The 17,734-nt window shown below is 43.0% G+C and overlaps 1 protein-coding gene across 1 annotated transcript; it reads left to right on the top strand.

Moving 5' to 3' along the window:
* The first annotated feature begins 8,605 nt into the window (after nt 1-8,605).
* On the top strand, nt 8,606-17,116 carry LOC115104047 (pyruvate dehydrogenase (acetyl-transferring) kinase isozyme 2, mitochondrial-like). The gene is made up of 11 exons (XM_029625206.2): nt 8,606-8,871; nt 9,509-9,650; nt 11,654-11,725; nt 12,019-12,203; nt 13,051-13,140; nt 13,377-13,454; nt 13,622-13,698; nt 13,853-13,951; nt 14,979-15,089; nt 15,300-15,413; nt 15,535-17,116. Exons 1-11 carry the CDS (start codon nt 8,754-8,756, stop codon nt 15,676-15,678), a joined length of 1,230 nt encoding a protein of 409 aa, XP_029481066.1. The 5' UTR covers nt 8,606-8,753; the 3' UTR covers nt 15,679-17,116.
* Nucleotides 17,117-17,734: the final 618 nt, after the last annotated feature.

Here is a 17,734-nt window from a genome sequence, read left to right as displayed (position 1 = left end):
GCTGTGCTCATCAAATACACTTCTCAAAGCACTTCTCCCAATCATTTCATGTTTGCTCAACTTCAAGTAAACTGTTGAGTTTGATTAGACATACATGGAATATTACTAGTCTGAGCTGTTGAGTCTCTGATCGTTAGCTCGGCCTACAGTCACAGTGGAGGCAGCATATACACATCATGACCAAAAGTATGTGGACACCTGCTCATTCGAACATCTCATTCCAAGATCATGGGCATTAATATGGAGTTGGTCCCCCGTTTGCTGCTATAAAAGCCTCCACTCTTCTGGGAAGGCTTCCACTAGATGTTGGAATTTTGCTATGGGAACATGCTTCCAATCAGCCACAAGGTCATTAGTGAGGTCGTGCACTAATGTTGGGTGATTTAGAACTGGCTTGCAGTCGGTGTTCCAATTCATCCCAAAGGTGTTCGATGGTGTTGAGGTCAGGGCTCTGTGCAGGCTAGTCAAGTTCATCCACACCGATCTCGACATAGCATTTCTGTATGGACCTCGCTTTGTGCACAGGGGAATTAAAAAATATATATAAATATTTTAACCTTGGTTTAACGAGGCAAGTCAGTTAAGAACAAATTCTTATTTACAATGATGGCCTACCCCGGGTGACCCTGGGCCAATTGTGCGCCGCCCTATGGCACTCCCAATCACGGATGGTTGTGATGGCAAAACGTGGGATGGTAAAACGTGATTCATCACTCCAGAGACCACGTTTCCACTGCTCCGGAGTCCAATGTTGTCGAGCTTTACACCAATCCAGCTGACGCTCTGCATAGCGCGTGGTGATCTGCGGTGTGCGTGAGGCCATGGAAACCCATTTCATAAAGCTCCCGACAAACGGTTATTGTGCTGAAGTTGCGTCCAGAGGCAGTTTGGAAATTGGTAGTTAATGTTGCAACTGAGGACAGAAGATTTGTGTGCGTTATGCGCTTCAGCACTCAGCGGTCCCCTTCTGTGAGCTTGTGTGGCCTACCACTTCGCGGCTGAGCCATTGTTCGTTTCCACTTCACAATAACAACACTTACATTTGACCGGTGCAGCTCTAGCAAGGCAGAAATGTGAAGAACTGACTTGTTGGAACGGTGGCAGACTATGACAGTGCTACGTTGAAAGTCACTGAGCTCTTCAGTACGGGCCATTCTACTGCCAATGTGTGTTTATGGAGATTGCCTGGCTGTGTGCTCGAAGTTATACACCAGTCAACAACGTGTGTGGCTGAAATAGCCCGAATCCACTCATTTGAAGCGGTGTCCACATACTTTCGTATATATAGTGTACATGTGATTTCAGATTGTCTAGACAGGCGTACTAATGTCAGACAGTGACCTTCCCAGGTGTGAAGTGGGTACTCCCAAAGAATCACGTGCTAAAGAAAAGTACCATACAATCCTAATACATAAATAACATGTTGAATACAGTCCTTTTATGGACTCTACACCTCAGTTTCACAGTTTCAGTGTTGACTTTGAGTCTGCAATTCTAAAGATGTTATGGATTTTCTACAGAAATAAATCAATAGCGGTAAATAAATATTTAATGACTTCACCATTTCAAAAACCAGATGTTTACTAGGTGTAAACATACATTGATTGATTGGTGTTTATTGTCCGTCAAGAGGAAATTCTTTCCACAGCTCACCACAAGAAAAGAAACATCCCTGATTCCTTACATGTAAACATATGTAATTGTGCCCTGTCACTTCATGGGTTTCACTGGGTGCTGAACGCTTGGCATCCCATGGTCCATTACCATGGCACTCCCAACTTGACCACAGCTAGTCATTTCCATGTCAACAAACCTATACTAGGCTGGGTTGTTTTTACTTGGTGAGAGGTCGAGGGAGAGGGGCTTTCTAAGAAGAGAGATCATGTTACTCGGACAATATTTCCCAAGCAAGACGCGATTAATAAGTGTTCGCCAATTTACAATCTATTAATACATGGTTATTCATGTCGTATTAATACATTAATACCGGTTATTAATACCTGTTTCTGTTCGTCACCTAATTTGACGATTAAACGTGTTGAAATGTGTGCTCTTAGAGTGCTGAGTGATGCACTGTGAGAAGGATCTTTCCAAGGAACAAACGTTTGGACAAATTGGGCAAGACCCGTCTCATCTCACTTGACATTATTTCCTGATAACCCTGGTCCAGTACAACACTGTTTATATGGCAAAAGGAGGGTGAAGGACCAGGAGATGATTGTCATGTTTTTTTAAATATATTTTTTACATTTTTTATTTTTTACATTCATGACTAATAAAAGTGATCTAATCTAACGGGTAATCAGACATTTTACATTACATTTAAGTCATTTAGCAGACGCTCTTATCCAGAGCGACTTAGTCCGTAGTACTAGCTATTTCTACTTAAAACAGCTATATAATATATTTATATATGTATTCTGTATTACTATGTGATGTCTTTTAAAAACGGTTGAAATGACCATCTACAAAAATGTTATTTCGATAGTGTATATAGCATAGAACGTCTGGAGTCAATGCACGTAACCGTTGCTTCACCTGAATGCCGTGTGGCCTGTGGTGTAACGCATAGCGATCTAATCGGCCTGATGCTAGCGAAAAGCTAGTTAATACACTCGGCCTAGTTTATCCAATCGACTGTTCACTCAGATCTAATGTTTTTGTCATTCCCCCCCCCCCTGCAGGCCACGGGTAAAGCAACAGGTTGGTGCATTGCTTGTTGGCCTGGAAAAGCGAGTATCCATTGACTGGCAGTGGGCCATTGTGCTATGTGCTTACACAGCATTTCAGTCTGAGGGCATTAGGCAGCTAGCACTCTCTGTACTGATATATACTGTGTTATGTAATCAACATATTCCTATCTCTCTCTCTTGTTTGGGCCCAGAACAATGTAACCTAATTGAGCAACATTGTGTATATTGCACTGTATATTTCCTTGAATTTGGCCTCCTTTAGTGTATATATGACACCACTGGTGAACTTTAGACGTTTAGGACACTATTGTAGGCCAGGCTACACAGTTTGCACACTAGTAGGCTATACAGCGAACACTGTCAAAGCAGCAGAGCAGTATACTATTCCCTGCACAAGGTTCACTGACCCCACCAATACCAAGATGGAATCCAGCAGATCGTTATATAATCCTGTACTTTGAGCGCCGTCCCTCATGTCTACTGGTCCGATTAACTGGATCACTGCCCTGTGTTTATAGTACACCACCACAACAACTAATCATTCTAAATCACACATGACCCTTCAACTCAGACTCTTCCTCTCCTTGTCTCTCTGTCTGGTCACGTCCCTTCACAAGCTAGCCAATGAGTAAACACGGGTATGTAGCTACATTAAAAGACAGGTGCTGGTCAACTGGATTTACTGTGCCCTCTTGTCTACATGCTGAATTAGGATGAATCATCAACATGTCCTTGGATGATCATGCCCATACCCTGTATTTTAAGAGGGTAGAATCCCTAGACACTCTCTCTCACTCACTCACTCACACATTTAATTTAAAAGGCTTTATTGGCATGGGAAACAATTTGCATACCACTCCGACAGATCCACAGATGTCTCAATCGCACTCCACACTGCCCTTTCCCACCTGGACAAAAGGAACACCTATGTGAGAATGCCGTTCATTGACTACAGCTCAGCGTTCAACACCATAGTGCCCTCAAAGCTCATCACTAAGTTGAGGACCCTGGGACTAAATACCTCCCTCTGCAACTGGTTCCTGGACTTCCTGACGGGCCGCCCCCAAGTGGTAAGGGTAGGCAACAACACGTCTGCCACGCTGATCCACAACACTGGGGCCCCTCAGGGGTGAGTAGTCAGTCCCCTCCTATACTCCCTGTTCAACCACAACTGCGTGGCAAATAAGACTCCAACACCATCATGAAGTTTGCTGACGACACAACAGTTGTAGGCCTGATCACCGACAATGATGAGACATCCTATAGGGAGGAGGTCAGAGACCTGGTTGTGTGGTGCCAGGACAACGACCTCTCCCTTAATGTGACAAAGGAGCTGATCGTGGACTACAGGAAAAGGCGGGCCGAACAGGCCCCCATTAACATCGACGGGGCTGTAGTGGAGCGGGTCCAGAGTTTCAAGGGCCTTGGTGTCCACATCACCAATGAACTATCATAGTCCAAACACACCAAGACAGTTGTGAAGAGGGCATGACAACACCTTTTCCCCCTCAGGAGACTGAAAAGATTTGTCATGGGTCCCCAGATCCTCAAAACCTTTTCCAGCTGCACCATCGAGAGCATCCTGACTGGTTGCATCACCGCCTGGTATGGCAACTGCTTGGCATCTGACCATAAGGCGCTACAGAGGGTAATGTGTATGGCCCAGTACATCACTGGGGCCAAGCCTCCTGCCATCCAGGACCTATATAATCGGCGGTGTCTGAGAAAGGCCCAAAAATTTGTCAGAGACTCCAGTCACCCAAGTCATAGACTGTTCTTTCTGCTACCGCACGGCAAGCAGTGCCGGGGCCCCAAGTCTAGGACCAAAAGGCTCCTTAACAGCTTCTACCCCCAAGCTATAAGACTGCTGAACCATTCATCAAATGGCCACTGGACTATTTACATTGACACCACCCACCATTTATTTTGTACACTGCTGATTCTTGCTGTTTATTATCTATGCATAGTCATTTCACCCCTACCTACATGTACAAATTACATCGACTAACCTGTACCCCCACACATTGACTCGGTACAGATAGACCCTGTATATAGCCTCGTCATTGTTATTTTAGGGTTACTTTTTATTATTTTTTAGTTTATTTGGTAAATATTTTCTTAACTCTTCTTGAACTGCTATGTTGGTTAAGGGCTTGTAAGTAAGCATTTCACGGTAAGGTCTACACTACGTATGTGCCAAATAACGTTTGATTTGATTTACATTGCCAAAGCAAGTGAAATAGATAATAAACAAAGGTGAAATAAACAATAAGAAATGTACAGTAAACATTACACTTGCAACAGTTACAATTGTTGCTGTCATTATGTGTATATATATATATATATATATATAGTGTAGTAATTATGTGTGAATAGTTCAAGTACATAAGGGAAAATAAATAAACACAAATATACAGTTGTCAGAAGTTTACATACACCTTAGCCAAATACATTTCATAATTCCAAACATTTAATCCTAGTAAAAATTCCCTGTCTTTGGTCAATTAGGATCACCACTTTATTTTCAAAATGTGAAATTATTTATTCTTTCATCACATTCCCAGTGGGCCAGAAGTATACATACACTCAATTAGTATTTGGTAGCTTTGCCTTTAAATTGTTTAACTTGGGTCAAATGTTTCGGGTAGCCTTCCACAAGCTTCCCACAATAAGTTGGGTGAATTTTGGCCGATTCCTCCTGACAGAGCTGGTGTAACTGAGTCAGGTTTGTAGGCCTCCTTGCTCATGCACGCTTTTTAAGTTCTGCCCACACATTTTCTATAGGATTGAGGTCAGGGCCTTGTGATGGCCACTCCAATACCTTGACTTTGTTATCCTTAAGCCATTTTGTCACAACTTTGGAATTATGCTTGGGGTCATTGTCCATTTGGAAGACTCATTTGCCATCAAGCTTTAACTTGACTGATGTCTTGAGATGTTGCTTCAATATTTACATATAATTTGCCTTCCCTCATGATGCCATCTATTTTGTCAAGTGCACCAGTCCCTCCTGCAGCAAAGCACCCCCACAACATGATGCTGCCACCCCCGTGCTTCACGGTTGGGATGGTATTCTTCAGCTTTGCAAGCCTCCCCCTTCTTCCTCCAAACATAATGATGGTCATTATGGCCAAACAGTTCTGTTTTTGTTTCATCAGACCAGAGGACATTTCTCCAAAAAGTACGATCTTTGTCCCCATGTGCAGTTGCAAACTGTAGTCTGGCTTTTTTATGACGGAATTGCAGCATTGGCTTCTTCCTTGCTGAGCGGCCTTTTAGGTTATGTCAATATAAGACTTGTTTTACTGTGGATATAGATACTTTTGTACCTGTTTCCTCCAGCATCTTCACAAGGTTTTTTGCTGTTGTTCTGGGATTGATTTGCACTTTTTGCATCAAGGTACGTTCATCTCTAGGAGACAGAACGCGTCTCCTTCATGAGCGGTATGACGGCTGCGTGGTCCCATGGTGTTTATACTTGCGTACTATTTTTTTGTACAGATGAACGTGGTAACTTCAAGTGTTTGGAAATTGCTCCCAAGGATGAACCAGACTTGTAGAGGTCTACAATTCTTTTTCTGAGGTCTTGGCTAATTTCTTTTGATTTTCCCATGATGTCAAGCAAAGAGGCACTGAGTTTGAAGGTAGGCATTGAAATACATCCACAGGTAAACCTCCAATTGACACAAATTATGTCAATTAGCCTATCAGAAGCTTCTAAAGGCATGACATAATTTTCTGGAATTTTCCAAGCTGTTTAAAGGCACAGTCAACTTAGTGTATGTACACTTCTGACCCACTGGAATTGTGATACAGTGAAATAATCTGTCTGTAAACAATTGTTGGAAAAATCACTTGTCATTCACAAAGTAGATGTCCTAACCGACTTGTCAAAACTATAGTTTGTTAACAAGAAATTTGTGGAGTGGTTGAAAAATGAGTTTTAATGACACCAACCTAAGTGTATGTAAACTTCCGACTTCAACTGTATGTTGTATTTAAATGATGTTTGTTCTTCACTGGTTGCCCATTTCTTGCGGCAACAGGTCACAAATATTGTTGCTGTGATTGCACAGTGAGGCATTTCACCAAAAAGATATGGAAGTTTATCAAAATTGGGTTTGTTTTTGAATTCTTTGTGGATCTGTGTAATCTGAGGGAATTATGCGTCTCTGCTATGGTCATACATTTGGCAGAAGGTTAGGAAGTGCAGCTGTTTCCACCACATTTTGTGGGCAGTGTGCTCTCTCTCTGTGTCTACCTCTTGCTCTCTCTCACTCACACTCACACACACACACACACACACACACACACACACTAAAGATGAATTTGGCTGGTGGTAATTTATTATAATTTATTACATTTCTATAGTGCTTTCAATAGAATCTCAAAGCCTTTTAAGAGCAAAAAACAAACAAGCAATATATCATGACGGTTCAACCAATAGAGGGCGAATCTTTGAAAGCTCCATCCTCTGAAGATAGAGAGGGTTCTGTTCATGGCTTGAGCAAAGGGAGCTGGACAGAGGATGGTGATGGAGTCTGCTGATGATCTTGTAGAGGGCAAGTCTGGGAACCAGCCTGAGTCGTATAGCCTCTTCCAGTCTGTGTAGCACCACTTGGCTGATGCCTCAGCAGCTCTGGATGCCAGAAAGCTCACCACGCAAAGTTCAGAATAGTAGCCAGTCGTCCTCACTACGAACCCTCTGCCTCTGGTATAAGCAGCCCACTCTAACCATTTGATTCCCGTCCCTCACTGCTGCTGTTGTCATTGACCATCAAGCCAAGCCTGTTCTCCCTCTCTCTCCCTATCTACTCTCTCTATCTATGTTCTGTACCGTGCCTCACCTTGTTGATGGAAACGCAGTGGCACGCCCACTCCAACTCTCACCTCGTTGTGAATGAACACCATAAAAGGATTATGATGGCGTGTTTACTACTATAGCATACAACGGCACCACTTGATTTTACTGTCCTGTCTTAGATGGTATTGGCCTGGTATTGTCTGAGGGAACATATATTCTAGATGGTAACAAGCAGGAAGAAAAACAATAACATTCCAGTTATGTACTTCATCATGTTTTGTTGTTGCAAAAGACTGAAATTCCTTTTGAATTTTTCTGCATGGCCTAGTTCACCAGACATGTATGCTTGTTGTGACATGTATGCTTGTTGTGACATGTATGCTTGTTGTGACATGTATGCTTGTTGTGACATGTATGCTTGTTGTGACATGTATGCTTGTTGTGACATGTATGCTTGTTGTGACATGTATGCTTGTTGTGACATGTATGCTTGTTGTTGTTTTGTTTACCCCTCTCTGACCTGAATGGAGGTGTGAATGGAAGCTGTGTGAAGCTCAGTGCTCCTTGACCAAGTATTGATACCATTACTGTAAACATGTAAAGTAATTTTGTGTGTCGGACCCCATGAAGACTAGTTGTCTGTTAATGGGGATCCAAATCAAACAAGTTACCATGTTTTTTTTTTTTTTTTTGGGGGGGGTTGGACTTGGTTCCAAGTCAAATGAACACAGCAATGTGAAAATATTGAAATGAACTATCAATTATAATAAAATTAACTATGCCCTGCATTCACAGTAACATTCAAATTGAGCCTTTGTTTTCTGGACAGCAGTAGGCTACTAACATCCCTGAACGTCACCTTGTTGAGGTTGTCAACAGCATAACAGAGATTATTTCCAGACAGGCGACAGACGTAGACTACAAGTAGGTTCATTTAGGTTATGTAAATTAGAGATGGCACACACAATCTGTCAACACCATCATCATGCCCCTGTTGGGTTGTTGACTATGTCTTGTGTGTGGGGGGGTTCCTAGCACTGCGCACTGACCGCCCACTCTCATTGGCCAGCCCTGCGCATAAAGCAACGCTATTGGCTGGAGAAGTTTACTTCAAGACAACTCCAACTATCGCAATCTTCAGAAAATCAACATTGAACGTAAACACTCGAGACAGACCTAAACTGACAGGAGCTATACATCTTGTGTTCTGAACGGACATTTCGATTTTTCTTGACGATTTTTAATTGCCTTGCATAATGAAGTTTGTCAGATTCCTGATGAAGAACGCTGCTTTGGCCAACGTGCCAAAGCATATTGACCATTTCTCTAAATTCTCACCATCACCTTTGTCTATGAAGCAATTCTTGGATTTCGGTGAGTAGAATACAAACTCAACGGCATAATTTTGAATTCCAATGCCATGATGTTGCTCAGCAAATAATTCGAGCGCACAATGTTTCAATATTAATTTCAACGTCGTGCACACTGATAGAGGGATATCATTGTATTTTTTGTAGGCTTGCAGAGTAACACATGGTAGGAAATGTAAAGAAAATGGTAATTAAACCATACAAGACATAGGGGTATAATCTAAATCTAAACTACAACACTGACTATGGTAATTAGATATCCTTTTTCAATATGTTTACACTGACTTGTCCCATGTGCAAACAATACTACCTACGGATGTAGGCTGGTTCAAGTTTGACCACAAGCAGCAGTCGCATGTGCTGAACATGTTTATGATTATGTAAGGAAACGTGGTTGTTCCAGCTAGCCAATCATACTGTGTAAATGTAGACTACAACGTTACCATGGTTTTCAGTAACGATATGAGATACTGAAGGAATAGGCAGAAACCTGTCTGCATAGGCCATAGTTTGGCATGTACAGGTGATAATGATGATGATGATGAGGATACATAATAGCTATTATTATTACACAATTGCTTTGATATATCCTCAAGCACTTTTGCTCTAGCTTATCTAACTTTGACACCGACCATCTCCAGGTTCTACAAATGCCTGCGAGAAGACATCCTTCGCCTTCCTCAGACAAGAACTCCCCGTCCGGCTGTCCAACATCATGAAAGAGCTCAACCTCTTGCCGGACCGGTTGTTGACCACACCATCGGTGCAGCTGGTGCAACGCTGGTAAGAGACAGCTAGAGCAATCAGGAACCTATCCGAAAACGTAAACTTTTAACGGGACAATAGCATATATTGGCGCCCTCTATATACTATAATCGGGATATGTTGTGCCACAGTGTCAGCACAAACATGTTTATTGTTTGCAGCATAGCGCACATACCCGGGATTTGATTAAGCAACGTTGTTGTCATGGTCATTTGGCCAATGCATAGCTCTAGTGTCCCAGCTGTGCGCCAGTCACTCGCGCTGTGAACTTTGTCCCAGTTCCCTCCCTCCCCTCGTTGTTTTTGACTCAGTGTTGTCTTGGCAGGAACAGTTGAGTATATAGTGGCCTACGTCTCTGACCGCTCCGCGCACTCCAGAGTGCGAAAGGGGAACTTCAAGTGCAAACTGTACCATTGCACTTGTGTAATAGCCAATGGAAGTATATTGCACTTTGGGTTTTGTTGAAGGAAGTCACAAAATACCTTTACAGAAAAAAAATAAACGGCAGAAATCTGATGTTTTAGAATGTGCATTGGAATGCCATAACTCAATTTGATCATGTTATTGCACTTCTACGGTATAACATGATTTGAATCCGTATGGTATTATTTGGTGTATTTTCTTGGTATGACTGAGTTTTATGACCAGAAGTGTCCACCGATAACACATCGAGCGTGTACGTAGCTCTGTAGGATGTTTATGCTAATGACCTGAATGATGAAACGTGTCTCCAGTTTGCGCGCCCCGGCTACAAACGGGAAGATGTTTTTCTTGCACGTGGCTGCGGGAGCACACGTTCCAAAAGTAGCTGTGTACTGCGGTGATTGTAACGATCCGCCTCTGGTGGAGTCGGGAAGACGTCAAATGAACGTTGCTGTGAGCAGGGAACATCACACTGAAACCTGAGAAAGACATTCAAAGGAAGAAAAAACACACTTCCCTTATTCCCGAGGTGAACAATTTGATTTAGTGGCCATAGTTAGATCACCATTACAATGCACATTTACACATAGCTCTAATTACACATCTAGTCAATGGGATTGATAATCTAATAATCTAACAGCTGTGTAGCAAACAGGTAATATAATGTGTTGTGTCAATTTGAACTGCCATCATTAATATGATAAGTGGCACATGATAGATAGTAGGTTCCTGCTATATAAAGAAGACACAGTACGCTGCCCTGATATGTAATCTTGTTTTCCCTTGTAGGCAGGTAAAGGAAGTGGTTGGAGCTGGGGGTGGAATGTTCTTGGCATACTGCCCTCTGATTGGTGGAGGAGAGGGGCTGGGACTGCGGAGTTCCCATCTCTTGTTGTGTGGAGGTCAGATAGGGGTGGCTAAAAAAAAATCCCCGACACACAAACAGGAGTGAGCCACACCCAAAGTGACAGGGACAGGGATGCAAGAATGGCACCTAAAAAAAAGGGTCCAAAAGCCAACTGGAAAATTACCAGTGCAAAAGTACCTTCCCTATCTACTGACAGTCTCTTGTGACAGAGCCTGAGACCCAATAGCCTTTTGCATAACTATTGCGAGTCAATGTTTTTTTTTCATCTCAGTATTTAAACAAATGCTGACGATGGCTGTTTGATTGTAATGTGGCAATACTAAGGTCACCTAATCAACTCTTCCTTCTCTCTCTCCTAGGTACATCCAAATACTAAGGTCACCTAATCAACTCTTCCTTCTCTCTCTCCTAGGTACATCCAAATACTAAGGTCACCTAATTAACTCTTCCTTCTCTCTCTCCTAGGTACATCCAAATACTAAGGTCACCTAATTAACTCTTCCTTCTCTCTCTCCTAGGTACATCCAAATACTAAGGTCACCTAATCAACTCTTCCTTCTCTCTCTCCTAGGTACATCCAAATACTAAGGTCACCTAATTAACTCTTCCTTCTCTCTCTCCTAGGTACATCCAAATACTAAGGTCACCTAATTAACTCTTCCTTCTCTCTCTCCTAGGTACATACAAATACGAAGGTCACCTAATCAACTCTTCCTTCTCTCTCTCCTAGGTACATACAAAGCCTTATGGAGATCTTGGACTTCCTCGACAAGAGCCCAGACGACCACAGTGTCTTGGAATCGTAAGTTTGCACCTCCATATTGTGGTCCTGCGTGGCTCAGTCGGTAGAGCATGGCATTTGCAATGCCAAGATGGATGAAGGGTTTGATTCCCACTGGGGCCATCCGTACATGAAATGTATGACTTGACTGTAAGTCGCTTTGGATAAAAGCGTCTTCTAAATAGCATATATTAATCATCTAATACTAACTCTGAAAACCTAGCTGGTTATTTTTATTTTTATTTTTTTTATTTTTTGGGGGGGGGGGATTGTTAAAGACTCAGATTGACAGCCCCCTTTCTCTCCCTCTCCAGGTTTGTTGAGTCCCTGGAGACCATTAGGAACAGGCACAATAATGTGGTGCCCACTATGGCGCAGGGCGTCATCGAGTACAAAGACGCCTTCGGCCAGGACCCGGTCACTAGCCTGAACATCCAGTACTTCCTGGACCGATTCTACATGAGCCGTATCTCCATCCGCATGCTCATCAACCAGCACAGTAAGTCCCGCCTCTGAGGTCACAGGCATTCCACATGGATTAGTTCAAAATAAGCTTGTCAGTTAAAGCTATCTGTTTATTTTCTAACATAGTTTAGAGGATGTGTTTTTGGGACTTGCCAACCTCTCACCAATTCCAGGGGAGCAATTCTTAGAAAACAGCTGTTGCTGATGGTTGACAGGGATTCGCCTATATCAGTTTGGCCTTGACCAATCCAGTTCCCCTTAACTGAACCTGCAACTCAAGCAGAAGGCAATGCAACAATTTGGCCCTGGCATTGAACAAGCCGTTTGAAGCTGAGATTAATGCTTACACTGTTAGTCTTGACACACATCCAAGTAGTGTTCTAATTGTGCTGGCAACCAGTTATACAAGGGTTGTAATGGAAAGACTGGCAGAGGTGCTTGCACATGCTGAGGTAGATTTTTTTGGACAGTCTCAGCCCGGAGGCTTGACTATAAGACAGGAAATAGGGTTCTTAAGAGAATAAAGAACTCATTTAACTCGTTTTTGCCTCTAGAATTTTCCAACTGTAGTAGGATAAGTAGTGTCCATGCTGTGCTATGGGTACAGCGTTTTGTGTTGTCAGCTCTTATGCAACCAATGAAGAACAGGTTCAAACTGCTCTTAGAGTTTGGACCACTTTTTTTTCCACTCCACCCACCTCAGCCCTATTTGTCCAAGGTCATTCAAACAGAACTGGGCCTTGCCGGTACTCTCCTGCCCAGTCTTTTCCTTTTTCAATCATTCACTGAAACATTTTGGACTTGGTCCACCACATGTAACAGTCTAACTCTTCCCCCCCCCTTTTCCTCTCCTCCTCCCCTTGTCCCCGTTTTCTCTGCAGCACTTGTTTTCGACGGGAACACCAACCCAGCCCACCCCAACACCATCGGGTGCATTGACTCCCTGTGTGATGTCACTGAAGTGATTCGAGGTTAGAGAACCATTGGGGCTTGCTTATTAAAATTGGTCTAAGGTGAAAACGAGGTGTTAGGGTGATAGAAAGACCCAGTTTTTGAAGTGCTTACCGGTATTCTGTTTATTTGAAGCCAATAACTCAAAGAGTGGCTCTGTCTACATTTGGCCATCATGTTCATTTTTGTTTGCGGAGTGACAGCTGGAAACAGCTAATCACATGTCTTTCTTTCCTCCTCCTCTCTTTCTCTCCAGATGCGTTTGAGAGCGCCAAGATGCTCTGTGAGCAGTACTACCTCGGGGCCCCTGAGCTGGAGCTAAGAGAGATGAACTGTAAGCCCAGCAGGCCTCTACACACCCTTAATGTGAATTTGAAAAGAAAAAAAACTCACACATTATCTTAAAAGCTAAATAGCGTGACATGCTATTAGTAGCTATTAATAAGGAAATAAACCGATACACCTATGGGGATTTCATAGTCTTATCATTTCCCTTTTCAGCCAACAATGTCAGAGATCCAATCCAGATTTCTTATATCCCCTCCCATCTCTACCACATGCTGTTTGAGCTCTTCAAGGTGAGTCCTTGTAATGATATCTTAAAACTCAAAGTGGATGATGGGGAGAACATTGGCTGCATGACTTTAGGGCAGTAATATCAAATTATGATGGCGTGTGTTCAGATGTCATGTGTTGACAAGTACCTGAACGGTCTCTTTTGATGTCCCCCAGAATGCCATGAGAGCTACAATTGAGACCAATGAAGTCAGCAACAACCTCCCACCCATCAGAGTCATGGTGGCCCTTGGCGGAGAGGATCTGTCAATCAAGGTGAGCGGCAGGACAGACTTCCAATCTAGCCTTGCAGGAATTAGAATCAAGATTTTTTAAATTGTACCTTTATTTAACTCGGCAAGTCAGTTAAGAACAAATTCTATTTTCAATGACGGCCTAGGAACAGTGGGTTAACTGCCTTGTTCAGGGGCAGAACGACAGATTTGTACCTTGTCAGCTCGGGGGTTTGAACTTGCAACCTTCCGGTTACTAGTCCAACGCTCTAACCACTAGGCTACCCTGCCACCCCAAGATGATGAGAGAACTGGGGACAAAGTGTAGAACTGTTGGAAACTCTGTTAAAAAAAAGTGAACGTTTCTAATCCAGTTAAACTCCATGAAACCGCAAAACAACAAACCCAAAATAGAACCAACACATACGCCTGTGTGACCTCTAACCGTAAACCCAATCCTGTTATTCAATTGAACTCCCTCATTGTGTAACCACTACAAATCCTTATTTGAAACAACCCAACGTTTTGTAAGAGAAAGAGGATGCTGGCTGTAATGTTGTGCCACAGCTTAGCTCTCCTCTATTGTGCCCTCCGCCTAGTTCACCCCCTAGTACAGCCTTGATTGAGTTATCCATGGCATCATTCTCATCAAGAGCCACTTAAGCCATGCTCTCATTAACAGGATTGGACAAAGTATGTTTAGCCATATTTAGTAAGGGATGAACTACAGCTGCTATTGGTTGATGTCGTTAACCTTTCCCCCAATTAGAATCTTAGCAGTGGTGAATGTGAAACTATGGCTGTCTCAATGAATTTGAGCTAAATCCTCTCATGATCCACCTCCACCAGGTCCATCTGCTCACCTCTGCACTAGATGCCTTGATTATTCCTAATGACATTAGCATTTTCTTCTCTCTGGCCCGATGTTCTCTGGCATTTTTGTTCATGTATTCTTTCCCCAATATATAGTGTTAATCAGTGATAACTCTATTTAAATGGACCCAGATTGTCAATAAATGGGTGTGAGCGTAATCTGTGTGTAATCTCGCTCTCTTTCTCTCTCTTTTTAGGTGATGGATAGGGGTGGTGGTGTCCCCTTAAGAAAGATTGAGACTCTCTTCAGCTACATGTACTCCACAGCTCCCAGACCCGACTTCGGTGACAATCAGCGGGCCCCACTGGTGCGTGATACATACACATCTACTTATATAACCTCACAGAACCTAAAAACGCACAGAAGCCATACTTACGACTAGATGACCTTGTTTTTTGTTGCAGTATTTCTGTACCTTGAGACCGAGGAACCTATTTTTTTAACCGTGCTAATAGTTCCAACTATGTCAATGTATTTTCATTAGCCGTAACATTTCCCCTGTTGTGTGTCCCTCCAGGCTGGTTTTGGATATGGGCTTCCCATTTCACGCCTCTATGCGCGTTACTTCCAGGGAGACCTGCAGTTATACTCAATGGAGGGTCATGGTACCGACGCTGTCATTCACATGAAGGTAAGAGGCGACGACCTACTACCTCCGTATACATCTCAGATACTAATAACCTGTCAAGTTGTCACATTCCTAGACATGCTAATCGCTAACTCTATCTTCTATCCCCCGCTCTCTCCCTCAGGCATTGTCCACAGATTCAGTGGAGAGGCTTCCTGTGTTCAACAAGACAGCTCTGAAACACTACAAAGTCAACTTGGAGGCAGATGACTGGTGTGTTCCTAGTAAAGAACCGCTGGACCTGGCCATATACAGAGTCGCCAAGTGAACTTTGACCTTTCAATTACCTTAAGCCCTAAGGAGAGAGAAAAGGGGCCAAATCTCAATGGGACCTAATGTTGACGTGGTGGTGGGGGGAAAGACATCGCGACCAATCCTGGAGGAGATCTAGAAGAGAAGAAGCTTCTGATTGCACAGCTTTAAAACCCCTAGTGGTTTCCTGTTTCATGAAGTGGGTAAACCCACTCACTTCCTGTCCCCACTAATGTTGTGTTCCTAGGAAGGGGGGGGGTTCAGGGAGAGGGGACCGAACCAGTTGCTTTAGAATGGCCATCTTCCAAAGTGCAAGTGATTGTCCATCTCAAATTAAACTGCTCCCCAAATACGAGTAGTCTGCTCTGTATGCTCCATCCCACACCAAGGCCCTTAGCGGGAGCCTCCTGCCCCGCTTACAACACCTGGATTTGGGGTTGACAGTGGAGGGGAGCATGAAAGTGAAGGAGGGGTGGCGGAGAAGGAGAAAAACCAAGGCGGAAGTGGGAGATCTTGTCATTCCGGTAGAACATGGGATCGACCATTTCAGAGTTGAGAAGGTTTAGGTGAAGTACGTGGTCATGACTGTATTCACTGTGAAGAATAGCCACTTAATTTGAGTGTCGTTTCAGTGGAGGTTGCATCATTTCAAATCCTTATCAGAGTATGGAGAACACACAAAAAGGGGGTGTTACTTATCAGTTATCAGTGTTGTAAAGCACGCTGACAGCCAGCGACTGGTTAGCCAGATCAGCCATGTCCGGTTATAACCTGTTATGAAGGTTGAAGTTGTAGCAACATAACTACTCGACTGTATCACATAGTATGTGAAACGTGTGTTAAGTTTCATGAGTGCCTATTGCCAAGTGGCCCACATTTCAAACATCAAACATTCTAATGTCCTTGATAAGTGCCTATGAATGCAGACAGAACAGATTGTGCACAAATATTAGCCAATTGGTCATTGTTTTCCTGGTATAAAAATCCTTTATTGTATATGGACCTACTTTTGTTTGGATTGGTCAGTGAGAAAAATGTATACGCAACATTGTTTCCATTAGCTTGAACAAAATGTCCAAAACGCGAGCAAGTGCAGACAGCCGACTGTGTAGTTTGTAATTGTGTTTGATGGAATTCCTTGCCTGTGTGAATAGCTTGAGGTAGAAGGAAAATGTGGAGATGTATTTCCTAAGATGGACGACTGGACTATAGAAGTTTGTTAATGGTACCACCGTAGTGACAGTTTGTCCTGCTTTGCAATAGCATGAACACTATTGGTCCAGGTGTGTGCGCATCCCTAATTGTAGCTGACCCAGTCCACTGAGTATCTTCTAATCAAGCCAAAACACCAGTTTGGTTTGCATTATACTTGAATTGAACAAAATGTACATTTCAAATGTCTTATTTTTTAGGAATAAAGTGATTATGTAAAATAAATTATGTCAAATAATGAAGTTATTTTTCTTTGTTGTCTTGATTAAATAACAAACACATGAATGAACAACAACTGTGGCAGTAGTTCGATGCTGTACTTCACAGCTAAGGTCAAAGGTCAGTCATATCTGCTAAATAAGCAGCCTTTAGGCCAGCGTAAACATTGATGACTGAGTTAAGGTCAACGCTGTGCTGATCCAGAGTCAGTCTCAGCATTTCAGCTCTACTGCCTGATCTTCCTCGAACAGTTAAACATATGCATACTATCAGAGAACAAGGGGCCGGTATGGAGAGAGCCTGCTGCAGGAAGCAATCAATCTTAACCCGTCAGGCGGCACCCTTGGAACCAATCAGAGAGGAGAGCACAGCCCAGCTTTATGTAACTGTCTCTTCAAGAGAGAACAACAAGTGTAGGGAGCCAGGAGCCAACCATTCATGGAGATATAGACCTGAGTTATGCCAAGTACTGTTTTTCTGAGGCGGCCACTGCCTTCAAAGGCACCTTTGTGGGACTCACTACAAATCTACAGAATTTGAATTTTGGGCCTTCAGTTGTTGCTGATACACTATACAGTTATATGTATAGTATGTACAGTACAAAATGAAATCACCTTATCATATTGTTTCTCCCGTTGCTT

Source organism: Oncorhynchus nerka, linkage group LG21, assembly GCF_034236695.1.
Source record: "Oncorhynchus nerka isolate Pitt River linkage group LG21, Oner_Uvic_2.0, whole genome shotgun sequence".
Classification (NCBI taxonomy): Eukaryota; Metazoa; Chordata; class Actinopteri; order Salmoniformes; family Salmonidae; genus Oncorhynchus; species Oncorhynchus nerka.
The sequence above is the reverse complement of the archived record's forward strand: the minus strand, read 5'-3'. Positions and strand labels throughout refer to the sequence as shown.

What these genes read in the sequence shown, in the direction of transcription:
- LOC115104047 (XM_029625206.2), top strand. Translation starts at nt 8,754, where the DNA reads ATGAAGTTTGTCAGATTCCTGATGAAGAACGCTGCTTTGGCCAACGTG. An exon ending in GAAGCAATTCTTGGATTTCG is followed by an intron (nt 8,872 to 9,508) that starts GTGAGTAGAATA and finishes GACCATCTCCAG; the next exon opens with GTTCTACAAATGCCTGCGAG. An exon ending in GGAGCTAAGAGAGATGAACT is followed by an intron (nt 13,455 to 13,621) that starts GTAAGCCCAGCA and finishes TTCCCTTTTCAG; the next exon opens with CCAACAATGTCAGAGATCCA.